Below are 19,748 nucleotides of genomic sequence, written 5' to 3' on the forward strand. Positions count from 1 at the left end.
TCCTGGCTTAGAGTATCTGAACTCTTTCAGTGTGTTTATGTCCATTGTGCTTTTATGTGGAATTTTCTTTCTTTATAGGCATGTGGATATGTCAGATATGTCGACCTAGGAAAAAAGGACGAAAACTTCTACAGAAAAAGGCGGCACAGATAAAACGGCGCTATGCTAATCCAATAGGACGCCCAAAAAACAGGTTAAAGAAACAAAACACGGTGTAAGTTGTACTTGTGGCAAGGTGAGGGGAGAAGAGCATAGGGTCTTCTCTGTAGCACAGGGTTCACTTGTTTGCTCTGCGAAAAGACACGCAGTTGTCATAGCTGCCACTTTTATGTAATAATAATGGCTAACTCTTACTGAGCCCTTAATAAAGTGCCAAGGCACTCACTGTTCTAAGTGCTTGACTTGTGTTAAATCATTTAATTCTCCCACCAGCCCAGTGAAGTAGGTACTGTTGGTACTCTCCTTTTTCAAAGGAGGAAACTACAGTCTAGAACGATTAACTTGCATAGTTTATAGTAAGTGTTCAACTGAGATGAAAACCCCAATAGGCTGGCCCCAAGGTCTGGCTCTAAACCGTTACCTTAGATTGCTTCTTTTACCTAAAAAACAAGGAAGAAAAAATGACATTATTGAAGCATTTCACAGATTCTTCTCTTGATGTAATCTCAGTAGTTTATTTCTGTTATATGTACAGATTGCTGGATAGCTTCTCCTGTTGAGGTCATAGCTAAGTTCCATTTCTGTGTCCTGAAGTAAAATAACGTGAATTTTCATCTGTTAACAGAAATCAGGGATATAATTATCTCTTGTGGACTAGAAAACTGGGCTAGGTCTGGAGGAGGTGGGGCAAGATTAAGTAGCTAATTTTCTCTTTTCTTTGGAGTATCTCTACAGTAATTCACCTTTGATGATATGTAAACTATCTTTAGGCCTGTCAGCCTCTCACAAAATTTACCCACCCTTTGTACACTTAAGACGAAGGTGGTATAGCTGAAATGAGTGGGCATTAGCGGCTTGAAATACATAGAACCAGTATTGTAGTTCATATTTTAAATCTTAAATCAAGCTTTAACTTTCCTGTAAAAAGATCTTTTGATTCCTGACTTGCAGAGACATAACATCCTTATGTTTAGAGGTAAGAGTATAACTCTGAGTTGGTGCAGAGATCCTTGGACTTCGTACCTGGAAAGGTCTTAGTTTTTCTCTGGTACAACTTTCATTGTATAGATGAAGACACTGTTGTTTAAAGAGAATGTAATTTGTCCAAGATATGCAGCTAGTAAGTGGCAGAATTATGACTCAGATATGCCCTCTGACTCCTGGCCTAGGATTCTTTTCACTATAAAATGAATAGTCTTCCCAGAAATAGATGTTTCTAATAACATTACTTTTTAGTCATATAATATTTACAGTTTATGGAATATTCTTAACGATACAGATTTTTAAAATATAGTTGTAGGTTATTTACTGTGTGTTATATATTAAATAGAAACCATATAAAGATTTCTTTTTAATAGTTTCCCTTTTCCCTGTTTGATTCTTTAGGTCAAAAGGTCCCTTCAGCAAAGTTCGAACAGGCCCTGGAAGGGGTCGGAAGCGTAAAATCACTCTCTCCAGCCAGTCAGCATCGTCATCAGAAGACGGATATCTAGAGCAAATAGATGGCTTGGACTTCTGCAGAGATGGCAGCGTCCCCTTGAAGTTCAATAAGAAAACCAAAGGGCTCATCGATGGCCTTACCAAATTCTTTACCCCTTCCCCTGACGGGCGGAAACCTCGAGGGGAAGTGGTGGACTACTCTGAGCAATATAGAGTCAGGAAAAAGGGCAACAGAAAATCAAGCACTTCAGATTGGCCCACAGGTGAAAGTTTGTTCACTTAGAAACAAAAAGTATTCCAAAGTGTGTTATTTGGAATAACAATAGTTATCTGGAGTAGATTTATATTTGATTATTAAGAATTGGTCTTGGACTATAAGAATGTGCTGAAGATATGTATGTAGGTGATGCTCAAGTGATAACTATGGCAGGAACTTAGAGGCTAGAGGTGAAGTTGGAGAATGGACAGGTAGGAGTTTTAGAGAAAAGAAGATGCTTTTTGGGTAGAACCACAAAGAATCTGTCTACAGAAATTTAGTGTATAACCTTGACTCAAGGATAACTTTATGTAATATTTCATAAATTACAAAATAAATTATGTGATGAACATCAAGATGCTTACTTTATTCCTGGAAGGGTATTGCAGAGTATAGGTAAATATTGGGTTGGCCCAGAAGTTCATTTGGGTTTTTCCAAGCCTGAATGAAGTTTTGGGCCAACCCAATAAAATGCTGTTGATCTGAGCATAAGTGAAAGACCAAACTATATGCAAATATGATGAGGTCATTGATTTTTCTACTTCAGATCTTGGCAAATACAGTTGTAATTTTTCATGGATTATACATAAAAAGAAAGAGAAAGAGAACCACAGCTTCAGACCATTTGCTTATGTGTCAGGCTCAGGTCCCTAGTTTTCAAAGTAGAAAACATCTGTGGAGAAGAGTTAAAAGTATAGCAGATAATTCAAGTCAGAGGAGAACATTTTGATGAGCTGTCCAGATAATTAGAGCTGGTCTCATCGCTGTTGAGTTGCAAGAGCCTAACCGTGTGAAGAAAGTTAGAAAGGGCTCTGAGGAAAGCAGAAGAACAAGAATGGGCTCTTGGATCACAGGGCTGAGTCTGTAGTGTCTCATGTGCTGCAAGGACTTCCTTAACTTTTATTTCCTTCCCCACAGTGTCCCATTGGTGATTGTATTCACCGCTTCATCATTCCTGCTTATATCAATGATTGATTGGTCCACTGCAGGAGAGAAAAGTCCTCATCCTTGTCAGGTCCCCCCTTTTATGCTGTATTGATTGGCTTTTCACCTGAGTGGCAATCAACTAACTACAGTTTAAGCATTTAAGTACTTTTCATGTCTTTATCAGCCATGTAGACTGTAGATAAGCTCCACTCTGAGTACATTTATCTAAGAAAATACGCAAGCCATTTAGGTTGGATTTAGGAAGGAATCTCTTAAAGCAGATCGTGATAAAAGGCATTTTTGAATTAACCATTTCACTGGCGGTGGATTATTAGAAGAATCTACTGGAAAGTGTTAGAAATTATTAGAGCAAATGTATAAAGTATATGGAGAACCAATATTGAGCTTTAGGCATTGGTATGAGCTTTTGCTTTAATTGGCTCTGTCATTTTCTTTATGAATTGTAGAGTTTAAGAAGCAATCTGCACCATCTGATACAATGCTGCGGAATACTGTGCTAGATCTGTGCCTGCATCCGTCTGTGTCATGCACTAGGGGGCATTAAAGGCACAGAATATCTTCAGATTATATATGTATTTTTCAGTTTAGGAATATTGTCAAGAGTGAGTCCTTGTCCTTCCTCTTACACTAAATGAGTAACTGTATGTGCAATTGATTTTTAAAAGAGAACTGTCTGTCACTAATGGGTTTTTTTCAGCCATACTCATACAGAGAGGAAGTGAGACCAAATCAGTGTCATCTTCAAATGCAGAGGATAGTGATCTACTTAATCCCCCAATGCTCCTTTCACTCATTTCTTTACCCATTTGAGGAAGGTGCATCATTTAGTGTATGCTTATAATAATTTGTCATACTTACCCAGAGGATTACCATCTGTGATACTCAGGCTTTGGAGTTTGTGCTTTAAAAGGGTACCCAGAATGTGAGGGGAGTTGGTAGTACTTGGCATCAGTTAAAGTAGCTATTTGAAATACATCTTTTTGTTGAGATAAGAATGTATTGGCCTTATGAAGATTGCAGAATCATTGAGAATTTTAAAAGGAGCAAAATTTCCTTGTTTTGCTCTGAAGTGATGAAAATTATATCTTGCTATAACATAAACTTCTTCCATACTACCAAAGAATGAAGAAGCAATATTTGCATGTTGACATGTTAAACTCATATTAAAAGTTTTATATTCATGTTATTTCAAAATAGACTTCATACTTCTTAGACCTTTTTCCTGTTCTACTTTTATATGTATGTATGTATATACTGAAGTATCTCTTTTAATGAAGTTTAAATTTAGTTATTTAGTTAATATTTTTAAGCAGCTTTAAGTCAATTCAGGGTTTTCATTATAAGGCAGATATAATATGTACATATTGTTTATTGACTAGTATCTTTCTGGGAGTCAATTTAATGTTATCCTCTTCTCTTTTATATAAATAATATTAAGACTTTTGAAATTTGTTCTAGTTCATGTGCTAAACTGAAGGTAGCATTAATAACGTGAGCCCTTTCTTAACGTGCAGACAATCAGGATGGCTGGGACGGCAAACAAGAAAGTGAGGAACGGCTTTTCGGGAGCCAGGAAATCATGACTGAGAAAGATATGGAATTATTTCGTGATATCCAAGAACAAGCACTGCAGGTAAAGTTGAATATTCAGATGGGACAAGCAGTTTGTTCATGGATGAGAAACAGAGGATTAATTATTTTGTGGGTAAAGCAGTAATAGCAATTTATTTATCCATCTGATCTGCGAATAGGTGTGGTTTGTGCGTGTGCATAGTTTGCTGGTTAAGGTGTTCTTTTCAAACCCATGATAACTGCTTTGGTTTTGCAGATAAACACATTGCTTTGACTACCAGTATCAAATGAGCTTGGTTTATTTATCAATATTTTCTGTCTTATGTATGAAGAAGAGTTTAGGATTTTACCAACAAACAAAAACCAAGCCTCTCTCAAGTGATAAAACACATACTCATTAATTCAGGAAATATTTATTAAATGCTTCTGCCTTAATCCTTTGTTAACACGTAGCAAGATAATAAATGTACAGACACAGAACCTACTTATGTGCCAGATGCTAGAGATGCCAAGGTAAATAAAATAACAGGATTCATTCTCTAGCCAGGAGAGACTTGTAAATAGATAATTTCCTTAATGTGAAAGTTTAATTATAGAATACATGGAATTTGGGGAGTATGGGAGGCAAGTATGTACTTCTGTCTGGGGAGGTCAGAGAAGGATTCATTGAGGGGAAATACTACTTGAGGTGGTCTTAAGAATGTATAAGAGTTTATCAGGATGACAAGGAATGGGGTCCCATATAATTAGAAGGAACAGAAGTGCAAAGATTGGAAAATGGGGGAAAATGTGAAAAACGTAGGGTGTAGATAATGGCAGGCGAACAGATTGGAAGAGTGCAGGGGTAAATCATAAAGGCTCTTTTGGATTGTGTTTATCTTTTGTTTTTTCCTTCTTTGCCACCAACTCAGTGTGTAAGCCAAGTTGAGTTCTGTCTCTTTTCTTGAAATTAAGAATTTATAAGGCTGATGCTGGGGATTCCTGTTGCGTAGGTGAAACTCTTTGGATTAAGAGACCCATTAGTGAATAGATTGTTATGTAGAGTATTTTTGAAAAATAAAGACAACAGTATAAATATTCAGCAAACATTTACTCGGCATTTCACCGTCTTATGATTTAACCAGGTATTGGCTTTGAGTCAGGTAGATCTGAGGTCAAACCTTGGTCTTTCATTTACTAACGTCTACTTCAGACAAGTTGCTTAACCTCTGAAGGCATATTCTTTTCCGGACAATAAGTAAAAAAAAAAAAAAAGTGTTATAGGTACTGTAGTAGAAAGTTACGTGATGTTCAGTGGGAATTCAAAGGAGTTCTTCACTTTTTAAGGACCATTTTTTTTTCCTGAATAAGTTGCAGACATATGCTAATGCTTTTTATTCCTGCTAATTTGTGTGTATTTCCTAAAAACAAGGACGTTCTTATACGTGACCACAGTACAGTCATCGCATCAGGAATTTAACACCAGTGAAGCATGGTACCTAATCTGGAGATTTTAATCAAATTTCACCAGCTGTACCACTGATGTTCTTTATAGCAAAAGGAAAAAAAAGCCTTGTCCTGGTCCACTGTCCAGTCTAGGATCATCGTTTACTTGTTGTGTCTCCTTAGTCTCCTTTAACCTGGAACACTTTCTCAGTCTTTATCTTTCACGCCCTCGACATTTTTGACATGTGCAGGTCATTTATTTTGTAGAATGTCTACAGAGGTGACGTGTCCTCGTCAGCGTGTCATACCAGGAGGCACGTAGTAGGTGTTCGTCTTGTTACAAGTGATGTTAACTTGATCACTTGGTTACAATGGTATCGTGCCTCGTTTCTTCTCTGAAATCATTTGCCCTCTGTAATTATTGATACGTATCTTGTGGGAATACACTTTATGTAAATATCCTATTTCTTATCAAATTTTACCTGCTAGACTTTGCTGGTTGCTTTAGATGGAATTAGATGATTTTCTAATTCCATCATTTATTTTATGTTTATTAATTGGCGTACTGCTGTAAGGAAGAGCCTTTCCTTCTTCCTGTCAGTCTGTCTATCCATCCATCCATCCATCCCTCCCTCTATCCATATGTCTGTCTATCTGTGACTTGTAGATTCTTATTTTATGAGTTATCTTATCATTTGTTGCTATTGATATTTATTTTGATGGTCAGATTGTTCCAGATTTGGGCAGGGGGAACTTCAAGCCGGCCCCTGCATCATTCCGACGTGTCTCTCATTTCCTGCCCCCCACAGATTGAGAACATGTATTGTGATTTTAATCTCTACCTCACCCTTAACTTTGGTTTTTTTGTGTGTGTTACTTTCTCCAATTTATTCTATTCATTTGGTGATTTTTAAAATTGAGGTATAATTGACATATAACATTGTATTAATTTCAGGTGTACAACAAAATGATTCAATATTTGTATAGTCCATATTCATATTTACTTTTGGCCACAGCAGTATATCCTACGCTCTTGTTGTTCTAGCTGTAGATTCAGCCATTTCTCTAAGAATCCCTGGTTCCTTTTATTGGAGAATAGGAGTCAGTGGTAGTTCTGTTCTTTTACTTGCTCAGGCCCAAAGAGGTGTCATCCTTGATTTTTTTTCTGTCTCATGCTCTGTACGTATTCAGTTCATCAGCAAATCCTGTTGGTTCTACCTTCACAATATATCCAGAATATGACTACTACTTTTCCCTTCCACCTCTGTCTTAGCCTAAGCTGCCATCACCTCTTGCTTGGGCTGTTGTAATGTCTCCAGACTCATCTGCTTGCTTCCACTCCTGTTCCTCACCCCAATCTTTAGTCTATATTCTTTATACAGGGCCCGGAGTAAATGTTTTGAAACATACCACTCCTCTGCTCAGAAGCCCTCCAGTGTCTTTCAGTCTTGCTTAGAATGTTTAAAAAGGCCCACCGTGACCTCTTGCCTGCCCCCCTCTTCCACGTTGTCCTCCCACTCTTGTCCTTCTTTGCTCTGCTCCAGCCACAGGCCTCCTTCTCTTCCTCAGACACACCAGGCACCCTTCTGCCTTGGAGCCTTTGCACTTACTGCTCCCCGTCTGGATTGCCCTTCCTCTGGCCCAGACGTCTAGTTGGCTCACTCTGTTTAGGTCTCTGCTCCTGTCACCCATGAGAGAGGCCCTTCCTAAATCCCAAACTGAAATAGCATACATTTATCCCCACTGTATCACTCTGTGTCCCCCTACCTCCTTGCTTGTCCTATATAGTTCTTATCACTTCCTGAATGTAAATATTTATTTCTAGAATGTAAGTGCCTTGAGAACAGGCACTTTCTTTTTGGTCACTGCTCTTTATACCAAGTACCTGGAATATAGTAAAGGCTCAGTAAATATTTGTTTAATGAATGAATGTTTAAATGAAATTTTCTGCTGGGAGGAATGGGCCAGGAGTTGGAATAATAAGAGTGTGAAGAGAAAGATTACTAGGGAGAGTTAAAAGGGGTGCTGAGCCTTGCTGAGACCCAGTGGAGACAATATAAATTTGTATTGACAATAATCTGGCTAATTGTGTGTTTCTTCCAGCATTTTATTAAACTTGTGATTGTCCATGTATGTATCTGGCACCAAAGAAATAACTAGATATTTGAATTCTAATCTGTGCTAATTTTCATTGGCAGTGCACTGAAATTCTGATGATGGTGGTATTTCTGCATGAGGTTCATTCATTTGGAATTCATGTGCCCGGCATGGAACTAGAGCTATAGGCTGAACAAAAAGTCATAGCTTCTGCCTTCATGAAACTTTGCCTCATGAGTGAGACAGATAGTAAACAATCATACAAATAAATCTGTTATTACAAACTGATAAGTAATAGGAAGAAAATAAGAATGCAATGAGAAGTTATAGTAGACACTTCCTGGTCCAGGTGTCTGGGATTCCTCTTTTAGGGTGGTGATAATTTACACAGGGACCTAAAGATTGAGTGGAAAGTCAGCAAGGCACAGAACTACTAAGAAGAATGTTCCAGACATAGGGGCTGCCTGTGTAAACGTCTTGAGGCATAAAGAAGCTTGGTAAATTTGAGAAACTGAAAGAAGGCCAGTATAACTAGAGTACAGTGAATAAAAGTCACAAAAGATGAAGCTGAAGAGATAAGCTAAGGACATAAGTTAGGATTGGGGTTTTTATTGTAATTGTAGTGGGAAACCATTGAATGATTTTTTTAGAATATTCTTTTCCATTATGGTTTATTATAAGATATTGAATATAGTTTCCTGTGCTATACAGTAGGTCCTTGTTGTTTATCTCTTTTGTATATAGTAGTGTGTATCTGTTATCCCAAACTCCTAATTTATCCCTCCCTGTCCCTTTCCCCTTTGGTAACCATTAGTTCGTTTTCTATGTTTGTGAGTCTATTTCTGTTTTTTAAATAAGTTTCATTTGTATCATTTTTTTTAGATTCTACATATAAGTGATGTCATATGATATTCGTCTTTCTTTGACTTACTTCACTTAGTATGATAATCTCTAGGTCCATCCATGTTGCTACAAATGGCATTATTTCATTCTTTTTTATGGCTGAGTAGTATTCCATTGTATATATCTACCACATCTTCTTTAATCATTGAATGGTTTTAGCAAGGAAATAGAAAGATCAGATTTGCATTAATTTTTTTTTTTTTTTTTTTGGCCACTCTATGAGGAATGGATTGGAATTAGGCAAGAGTCAAAGCCGGGAAACCAATTTAGAGGCTTTTTCAGTGATCCAGATGGAAGAAGATGGTGACTTAGACTAGAGAGGTGGCAGTGGAAATGGGAGAAAAGTGGATGGATTTAGAGTGCATTTCAGAGACAGAGTCAGCAGAACTTGGTGGTAGATTCAATGTGCAGTGTAAAGGAGCGGGAGGTTGTCAAGGACAGCTCCCAGGCTCTCTGACCTAATGAAACAGAGAAAGTGGGTTGAAGCCAGTGGGGAGAGTCACTATTGATTAGATTAGATGCTTTTAAATAATAAAAGCATTCATAAACATAACATACAAAGTCATTTTTGAGAGCCTAGATATTCTTTAGTAGAAACTGCTTCAACCTTTGTTCCACAAATTTTGCAGGAAGATTTTATTACAGGGTCTTATGCAGTCTTCATAAGAGATAAATTATAAAGGAGTTAATACAGGAATCCATCCAACCAAAAACCCATCATTTATTAAGTACCTACTTTGTTCTAGAAACTATGCTAGGTGCAGGCGCTATGAATGAGACATTGTTTTTATTTTCATAGAGCTTTTACCGTTTAGTAGGAAACGTACTCACAAAAGCAAATCCAATAGTGATGGCTCATAGTGATGATCTTGAACAATTAAATTTTGTGTGATACATTATCTAATTAAGTTGAGCATTATTGAAATGTTTAGCAAGTGCCCCCCCCAAAAAGAGTCACCTATTAATTGGTTTTGTTTTGTTTTTGTTTTTTTTTGTTTTTTGTTTTTTAATTTCAGGAGAAGGATATAGTTTGCCTGGTACTATGTTCCATCATTATTAGCTAGTCAGTGAACACTTCATGAAAAAGAGCCACCTCTAAAAAGAAAAACAGAAGCATAAGAAATTAGTAGTATAGGCTTTTGTTTGGAATTATATTTCAACAGTGATCTTGTGAGCTTGGAAGAAATGGTTTTTCTTAAAAGATGCATCACCAGAAAGAAGCATTTGTATTCAACTCATTACACTGAAGAGCATAACAGCCTCCTCGAAATATATAGAATGATTTTTACATAAAATATCACCAAATAGCACATTATATTTTGATAGTAATTTTAGTGCTTTCTAATTTTGAAGGATTTGATTGTTTTTTTTTTTTGTGGTTCTAGAAAGTTAACAGCATTTTTGAAATCTGTGTGGGCTACTAAAATAATTTTCTTCTTTGCATAAAGAATTGAACAGTTAATTAGAAATGGAATAAACTAGGTTCAACAACTCTCTTCACCCTATGAGGTAAGGATTGTTATCCCTATTTAATTTAATTAAGTAATTAATTTTTTTCCTAGAAAAATGTTTATCTTAGAATTAACAAAACATGCGTGTAAAAGCATTAACGTTATATGCCCAATGTCGCAACTACCTAAACAGTCATTCTCAGGCCAGGATGTACTTCAAAACCATCTTAACCTGCCTAGGCTCTGTTCAGGTATTCAGAAACTCCAGGGACTGGGGAGAAGCCGCCCAGGCACAGTATTTAGGAAACACTTTCCAGATGATCTTGTAATTGGGAACTGCTCTAAGATATATGAGCCTGTTAGCTACAACTAGAATAGGAAAGTCAAGGTGCGAAGGCGGTTCTATAACTTTAAGCAGTTAGTTCTCATCCACATTAATTGTCTGAGATTTTTAAAGTGGTGACAGGTACATAGGTAACCGATGTATAGAGATTGTTTGGCGAATCTTCATCTTCGTTACGTTTTCTGGACAACTGCACACAGATACGTTATGGGACATTCCTTATTCCTTTGGCCCAGCAGCTTTGTTGAGCCTGGTGTCAACCCGCACATCTGGAGTTCCCATCTCCTTCATGGCAAATTTCCGGATTTCTTTGAGTGCCCGAAGGGCATGCTTCTTGAAACCCACTCCATTTTACACAAGGAAACCGAGACTTTTAGTTGAGTGACTTTCCTGAAGTTATGTAACTAGTAATGGTAGAGGTGGATTAGAGCTGGAGCCTGTGTGACTTCCATTTTTGTGCCCCTGATCACAGTAACATCCTGCATTACCCTGTGAAAGATGTTACACAGGCATCAAAATCATAAAGCCTATACTGAATGCAAGTAGGAAAAGGTAAGATAAACAGCAAACAGTGGCACAGAGTACCAATTGATGTAATTTGTTGCTGTATTAAATGATATGGACTGTTCCATATGTTCACAGTATATACTAGGATTAGTAAGAGTTGGTATGATCTGAGATGGTCACAGAAGAAGCAGGATTTAGGTAAATGAAGAGAATGAGGGCTTACCAGGTAGAGTAAACAACATTAACTTCAGCTTTGAGGAATACAGTGTATATATTGTATTAATACAAGAGACATTGTGATTATTGGTCCATCAGGTCAACAAATATTTGAGGGCCTACTATGTGCAGGTCATACTGTGGCGATGATGTAGAAACACAATAGCTGCCTGTGAAGGTGTTATAACACGGGCAGTCCTTGCTTTGCATGGCGCTGTGCTGATGGGGACACATGCATATCAGAATTGTGTTCGTGCTTCATGCACTCTGTAGCGACTGAAATTGGATCTCAGTTTTGATATGCATAAATTTCAGTTAACATGGTAGCATGCAAAGCAAGGACTGCCTGTAGTTTAGTCTGAGAGGTAAAACTGCATGGAACATTGTTGGGTAATGGTAAAAAATATATTGAATTACTGGTATAGGGCTGGATTTTAGAGGGCTTTGAAAGCTAGTAAGAGGATGTTAGTTTTAGCGTGCTGGGGTTTTAACGTATCTCCATGACTGCTTTTTTGTTGCTGGAGTGGACTCCTTGGTACTGCTGAAATTAGGGATGGGAGCAGAGGGCTGTTTTAGTGTCTTAAGGCATTTACCCATTATGAGTCACATATTAAAGGCTGTTTAGATGTATTTTGAGTTCATTCATTTGATGATTTAGCAAAATTTTATTGAGTATTTATTAAGATAGTGGTTAAGAGCCTAGGTATTAGAGACAGCCTGCACAAGTTCAAATCCTGTCTCTGCTGAGTGACCTTGGTCAACCAAGTTACTTAATAGGTTTCTTGAAAGGATTAAATGAATTGATATTTGCAAAGCGCTTAGTGTGTCATTCATGTCATTCGGGGCATTGGCCTTAGGTAGGAGCCTAGACCATTCAGCCATAGCCTTAAGGAAGGGCAGGGTGTATGGCCACAAGGGTAGACATACAGACGTGCCTTGGAAAGCTGCGGAAGCTCTCTTTTGATTGCTTCTTAGAAAGCAAAGGCATTGCTTGATTGTGAAGATGGGGTACAAGGTATTGGAGGCTTGAGGAGAGACAGGAGAAAGTAATGAAATAATCTAGAAGAACAGGAGAGTGAATGGAGTAGGGAAGCATCAAGGGCCCATTGAGGTTAGTGGGTATGAATTATAAATTGAGACTAGTGAGCATGGTTCTGTGTTTTTCTCTAATAGTGTTCAGATATGAGGGTAATAACTTGGATTGTGTTAGAATATTGAATTTAACCAGAGTTGGGGTTTCGGTGAATCAGGAGAAAAGCAAGGAAGTTAAGGATGTATATAAAGATGAGGTAGTAGAAGACCTTGGAATCTAAGCTGGATAAGGAGAAAAGGAAAGTCTAAGTCCCCATTTCTCCCTCCCCCAGCCCCTGGCAACCACCATTCTACTTTCTGTCTACGAATTTAACTACTCTAGGCAGACCTCACATGAGTGCAATTGTAAAATATTTGTCCTTTTGTGTTGGCCTTATTTTACTTAGCATAATGTCTTCAAGGTTCATCCATGTTGTAATATGTGTCAGAATTTTCTTCCCTCTTAAAGGCTAAATAGTATTCCATTGTGTGTTTGTACCACATCTTTTTTATCCCTTTATCCGTCAGTGGACACTTGTGTTGCTTCCGCCTTTCAACTTATGAATAATGCTGCTATGAACATGGTGTACAAATAATTGTTTGAGTCCTGGCTTTCATTTCTTTTGGCTGTATTTCCAGAAGTGCAGTTGCTGGTTCATATGATAATTCTGTGTTTAATTTTTTGAGGAACTGCCATACTGTTTTTTTCCGCAGTGGCTGTACCATTTTACGTTCCCACCAGCAATGCTCAAGGGTTCCAATTTCTCCAGATGCTCGCCAACACTTGTTATTTTCTGGTGTTTTGTTTTGTTTTTTATAGTAGCAATCCTAATGGGTGTGAAGTGGTATCTCATTGTGGTTTACCTTTGCATTTCCCTGATGATTAGTGATGTTGAACATCTTTTCATGTACATATTGGCCATCTGTATGTATATCTTCTTTAGAGAATGCAAAAAAATTATAACTCATTTTATAGTAAGATCTTAGTTACCCTAATTCAATTGTTGGCAAAACATGATCTGAACTGAGTTTAGACTATATATATTCTTTACTTACCCCATTTAATGTGACTATTCATATGCTTTGCTAAAGAAATATTAATGTATCTGATTATGGAGCATTGTCCCAAATCCTACTGAGGCTGTTGATTTAAGATACATATAGGTACTGTAGTACTTCTCTAACATGAGAAAAATTCAGTGTTCCAAAGTACATTCTATTCCAAGGGTTTTGGATAAGAGACTGTGGACATGTAGTAGCTTCATTTCTTCGGAAAACTAAGTTCCAGTTCAAAGAAACTTACACACAAACTTTTGGAATTCAGAAATTAATTAGTTGAGGACTGCCCATACTTTCTATCTCACCTTGTACCCGGTTGGTTCTTTTCTGTCTTTGTGCTTCACTCTTGATATTCCTGTCCTGGGGTTCTTTACCTCTTAAATTCTCTGATCCTTGCTTCTCTCCCCTCCCCCCATCTATAAAGCAGGCATGTTGTTTCCTACTTTGAGGAATGGATCGTGGGGAATAAATGAGATGACAGTGCGAGGCGCAGAGACTGCACAGTAGGTGCTGCACACATGCTGAGTCTCTTTACTCCTTAAGGTCATGCTCTCTCCACTTGGCAGCATGTGAACTCATTCTTATGTATCTCTTTCATCAGGTAACTTTTAATCCCTAAGGAACAGAATTATTTTTTATCATAGTTTTTATGGGAAAATGTTCAAATACCAGAAAGACATGTCCTCTCCCCACAGTTCACATTCTCATGCTGATACTAAGGGTACAGTCCTACCCTCCACTCCCACCCCAAAATGTCATTTCCCACAGGGAATGGAAAAGGAAGTTCTGGCAGAGGGAGGGATCAGGGCTGTATCTACATCAGTTGTAATTTTCGTTCTGCACCAGATCTAGACTTGGGGGTCTCTGTGTGCAAGAGTGGTCTCTATATTGGAAAATATATATTAGTCATTTGACAGAAGTGGAGTTTTTGCAGAAGAATACAGTCTTTTCTCATAAATTGCTGGTAATAAAAGTTTTATTTTCTAGAATAGGCATATTTAAAGTTACCTTTTGATTTAGCCCAAGGTTTACTAGTGCATTTAGTGCCCCCCTTACTTTCTTAGATTAAAAAGTCCATTCTGGCCCAGAATATATGTTATGTTTTAAAGATTTTGTCGTATTCAAATGAGAAGGAGGGCACAGAGTGGCAGAACCTGAGTTAAAAGTTTAAAAAAATGTTGTGCCCTTGATTATATTAGATACCTGCTACTTTGAAAGCTGCATGTTTAATGAAATTTTGACTGAAATTTAAAAATAAAATGACTTAGTAAAGATAACCTTGTAATTCAGATTTGACAGTTTGAATTTGGCAAGGACTAGGTTAATGAGTGGTGTAGATGCAGCTGTTACTTCCTCACTGCACAGAGCCTTTGTTAATTTCCAGACCTTGGTAAAGGGAAACACACTGGCTCAGAGGCGTCTTTCCCAAGGGAGCTGGAGGTGGTGGAACCCTGTGGCTGTTTGCATCTCACGGTGCAGGAAGGCGAGGGCTGCGAAGGCAGAGAAGGTCTGCTCTGAGTCTGGTTTTACATAGACCCTCCTCGTGGCGGCGATGTGCCGACAGTTGTCCTGGGCCTGGGTGTCCACTTCTGCGTTGGGCGTCCACCTGGAGGAGCGCCAGGCAGCGGAGGGAGAGCTCTCACACAACAGGCGGTGCTACAGCAGGGGCATGGTCTCACCTTCCGTGCTTCCTCTTTGATCCTTGACTCAGGAAGTTAAATTTGGTTTCTGATATTGGTTATTCTGTTATTTTCTGTACTACTATTCTTGTTGTTTTGAGCTGTGAAGATAGGCTAAAAGATACTACTTTACGAATTAGAATACATGATTCTGGAATGTAGTTTAAAGAACGGTGTGTTTAAACTCTTTTGCAGAGTTCTATTTTGGTTTTCAGAAATGAAAAAAATCTTATTTTAACCCTGTCTTGTGTTTTTCTTTTTGATTTTTGCCTTTGGAAGAGCCTCAGTACTCCTTGGTGTCATAACACAGTTTATCCAACTAATAGATGTTTGTCTTTTGTTTTGAGGTGTCTGAGGAAGAGGTGAGGTTTCACCTGGCTTGTGTTCCAGCATGAAACCTGAGACAAGTCCCTTGGCCTTTTATAAAAGGGACTGGTTAGAAAGACCAGAGAGAGCTCTCAGATGAGTTGTGGTGCAAAGCCTTCTTCCTCAAATGAATTTATACGAAAAGTGAATAAAAACCTCTGTTTTTTTTAGTTTTGTTAGAAGGGGTGTTTGTGTGTGTGTGTGTGTGTGTGTTTGTCACGAGCTCCATCAAGAGACTTTAGTAATCTCGCAGTGGTTTTTAAAGCATGAAGTTGAACGATAATTTTGGTTGCTCGTTTGAAGAGTTATTAATACTCGTGTTTGATTAGGCTAAATTCTAGCTCCTTTTAAAAAAAAAAGTCAGTTAATGTTTATAGAATATCCATAATAAATATATATGCATATATATTATATGTTATATGCATAACACACACGGGGGCATACCTTGTTTTATTGCACTTCACTTTATTGTGCTTCACAGACAGTTAGGTTTTTACAGATTGAAGGCTGTGGCAGCTCTGAGTTGAGCAAGTGTATCAGCACCACTTTTCCAGCAGCATTTGTTCACTTTGTGCCTCTGTCACATTTTGGTAATTTTTGCAATATTTCAGACTTTTTCGTTATTATTATATTTGTTCTCGTGATCTGTTACGGTGACTTGCTGAAGGCTCAGGTAATGGCTAGCGTTTTTTAGCAGTAAAGTATTTTTAAATTAAGGTATGTCCACTGTTTTTTTTAGACATAATGCTATTGCAAACTTAATAGACTAGAGTGTAGTGTAAGTACTTTTATATGCACTGGGAGACCAAAAAATTCGTGTGACTTGCGATATTCACTTTGTTGCTGTGGTCTGGAGCCGAATCCACAGTATCTCCGAGGTATGCCTATATACATGTATACATATATGAATCTGGCTATATTGGGTGCAGGGCAAATCAAATTCCCCTTGGATTTAAGGTGTTAAAACCTGATCCTTGTAGTCATTAGCAGTGGTTTATATTTGAACTGCTGCTGTGGAAGTCCTAAACGCTTTACAAGTTATTCTTTTTTTTAAGATAGTGTAGTTCAGGTTATTGCAGGGATGGGGGTATAGAAATTATTTTAATTATAAACAGAAGATAGATAAAAAGGGATAAAAGTATGTGTTTAACAGAGTATTACTTTCTTTGGTTAAACCTATGAAAGCCACTAAGAAGGGAATTTTAGGGGCAGTGTAAAATGAAGACTCTTACTTGTTTTGTCATATTCCTTAATATCTATTTTCACAAACTGGAGGATGATTCCTTTCTGTTATGTGCTCACGTGTTTAGTAGGTCATTGCTGTTGCTGTCAGTTGGGACACTATACATGTGATCTCGGCCAGTGGGCAGCAAGCACTCCTCCCCACCCCTGACTTTATATCCCCAAGTGCTGGCAGGGTCTCTTTAACAACTAAGTGATTAAGGAGTGAGTTTAGTTGAGGATATTCACAGTATTATTAAATGTGGAAACTGCAATGTCACCAGCTGCATTTGGTTCTAAGAGATTTATTAGCATTTTTATTCTTCATTTGGATGCTCTATTTAAAGAATAGTACAGCTTATTTCAAAACTTATTAGCTTGTTCCTGGCTTTTAAAATTTTCCTGTGGAATCCTGAGAAGGCGACACTTAGATTCAGATGGGTTTTTTTTTGTTTTGTTGGTTTTGTCATCTGTCTGAGCGTATTTAATTTAGCTAACTCACGTAATTAATGTATTTTCTCACCGCACAGAAAGTTGGAGTGACCGGTCCCCCTGATCCGCAAGTCCGCTGTCCCTCTGTTATTGAGTTTGGGAAGTATGAAATCCACACCTGGTACTCTTCTCCATATCCTCAAGAATACTCAAGGTATGTTTTAAGAAACCATTTACCTTCCGTTCTTAGATTCATAGAACTTCAGCACTAGAAGGGATCTTGGAGACATTGTAGTGCAGTTCATGTTTTTACATTTGAAAAAACTGGTTGGTTTTAAATGTCCATAATAGCAGCATACTTTGGCAGCCACTTAATCTCAGTTGGCTTTAGATTTTCTTTGCTGTATTCTGTCCAAAAGCTATTACTTAAGATTGGAAACCTGACACATTGTCAGAATGAAAGGGGAACATTTCTTGTTTATGAGAAATTTGCCTTCATACCTCACACTAAGAATTTTTTTAAAAGGGAGATTCTTATTTTTAACTATAAATAAAGTTTCACTGAGTAGCCTTTTATTTAAATTTTTATAATTTAACAAACTTAGTAAATGATTTGTTTTCCCAGGAATAATTGGACAAATATTACATATAAATGGCTTGGGTTTCTAGATATAAAAACTGGTCAGGGGCTTCCCTGGTGGTGCAGTGGTTGAGAATCTGCCTGCTAATGCAGGGGACACGGGTTCGAGCCCTGGTCTGGGAAGATCCCACATGCCACGGAGCAGCTGGGCCCGTGAGCCACAACTACTGAGCCTGCGCGTCTGGAGCCTGTGCCCCGCAACGGGAGGGGCCGCGATAGTGAAAGGCCCGCGCACCGCGATGAAGAGCGGTCCCCGCACCGCGATGAAGAGTGGCCCCCACTTGCCGCAACTAGAGAAAGCCCTCGCACGAACCGAAGACCCAACACAGCCAAAAATAAATAAATAAATAAATAAAGTAGCTATAAAATTAAAAAAAAAAAAAAAGATCACTAATAATCTCTAAAAAAAAAAAAAAAAAAAAAAAAACTGGTCAGTCACCAGCTTTTTGGGATAAGGCAGCATGCCAGATTTGTTTCATGACTCAACTCTGACATTTATAAGCTACATAACCTTAAGTTACCCAGCTACTTGGTACGTCAGTTTCCTCATCTGTAAAATAGAGATAACAGTAGTTCTTACTTCATGAGGTTTATTATGAACATTAAATGAATTGAAATATGTAAGTCACTTCAAAATGGTGAGTGCCCAGTAATGTCAGTTATTATTACTTTTTTCTTTTAGGGTTGAAATTAAAATAGTTAAAATAAGATTTGGTCAAAAAATTAAATACTGGCCTACCATTTGAAGTACAGCAGTCATATTAATTCTTTCTTTAATCCATAAGCTGCATATGCCTCAGTTTCTCATTTAGCAGAGTGTTGTTAGGAATAATAAATTACGGTGCTCTGTGGGTTAAACACGTATTCAAAGTACTCATTATATAACTTCTTACCTATCTAGTGACATGGTTTGTCTAAAATGTTAGCCAAAATAATTATACTGACAGTGATTTATTTAGTGCTTTATAGTATACACAGTGCTTTAATATGGGTTATTTCTAAGAAGCTGGGAATAGGCCAGTATAATTGTTAAAAAACTAGAACTCAGTATCTTTTTAAACTTTTTCTTTCCATGTAACTTAATAACTTGCTTGTCTGGTTTCCAAGTCTAACAGAAATAGAAAAATAAGAATGAGAATGTTCTTACAGACCTAGACCTCAGTGACCAAAAGAAAAAGAGAGAGAGAGAGAGAGACAAAGCAAAACTCAAGGAAACTAACATAAAGCTCATGAAACACAGCAAACTGAGACCCATTTACTGTCGGGTCAGTTAGCCCCAAACTCTGTGGTAGATCTTTAAGGCAGCATTCTGTTTATTTCATGGAAGAACAACAATCTGAGTTTGTTAAAAAGATTAAATTATATTTATATATTATTTTATGTGTATATGTTAAAAGAGGGAAGGAAATTCCTCAACTACCTACAGAACACAGGTATTCAGTGCAATTTCCTCCTCAGGAGTTCTGGATAGCCAGGATATTGTGTGATCAAGAACAACAAAGTTGAGGAATTAATTCCTTCATTAAAATAAATTATTTTAATAAATTATTATTTAAAGTAATAGTAATTTAAAATAAATTTAAAATAAATTATTGCCTTTTTTAAGTGAGCTGTCCAAATCACAAGAGTGCTCCACTTAGAAAAGAAAGCTTGTTCAACACATGTGTCACCTGTTCCAGGGATTGTAGTGCAGAGATTGGAACCACAGGCACCTTCTTTCTTCCTCTCAAGGGGAGGAGAAGAACTCCATTTACTCAGGAATGGAGATAGAGAGAAGATGAGAATGGACCCAACCATGAGGCTGTTGATTTTAAGATATTAAGCCTCATTAAAAATGTGCTTTTTGTTCTGATGAGGTTGTCACTAGAACGTGACTTCTTAATCAGCTTTGAGGGGATTAGTTATCAGTGAAAGAATGAACAGACATTGCCAGCAGAAAAATAAATAACCAGAAAAGTATAAT

General features: G+C 37.6%; 1 protein-coding gene across 1 annotated transcript in view; it reads left to right on the top strand.

Annotated features, from left to right (window-relative positions):
• Positions 1-19,748, top strand: part of KAT6A (lysine acetyltransferase 6A) — a 116,847-nt gene that overhangs the window by 63,135 nt on the left and 33,964 nt on the right. Inside the window, exons 6-9 of the mRNA XM_057537209.1 lie at positions 79-214; positions 1,546-1,862; positions 4,318-4,436; positions 17,244-17,359. Of these exons, the coding sequence (XP_057393192.1) occupies positions 79-214; positions 1,546-1,862; positions 4,318-4,436; positions 17,244-17,359 (688 nt within the window). The remainder of the gene's footprint in view (positions 1-78; positions 215-1,545; positions 1,863-4,317; positions 4,437-17,243; positions 17,360-19,748) is intronic.

The sequence above is a fragment of the Balaenoptera acutorostrata genome, chromosome 21 (genome assembly GCF_949987535.1).
Source record: "Balaenoptera acutorostrata chromosome 21, mBalAcu1.1, whole genome shotgun sequence".
Classification (NCBI taxonomy): domain Eukaryota; kingdom Metazoa; phylum Chordata; class Mammalia; order Artiodactyla; family Balaenopteridae; genus Balaenoptera; species Balaenoptera acutorostrata.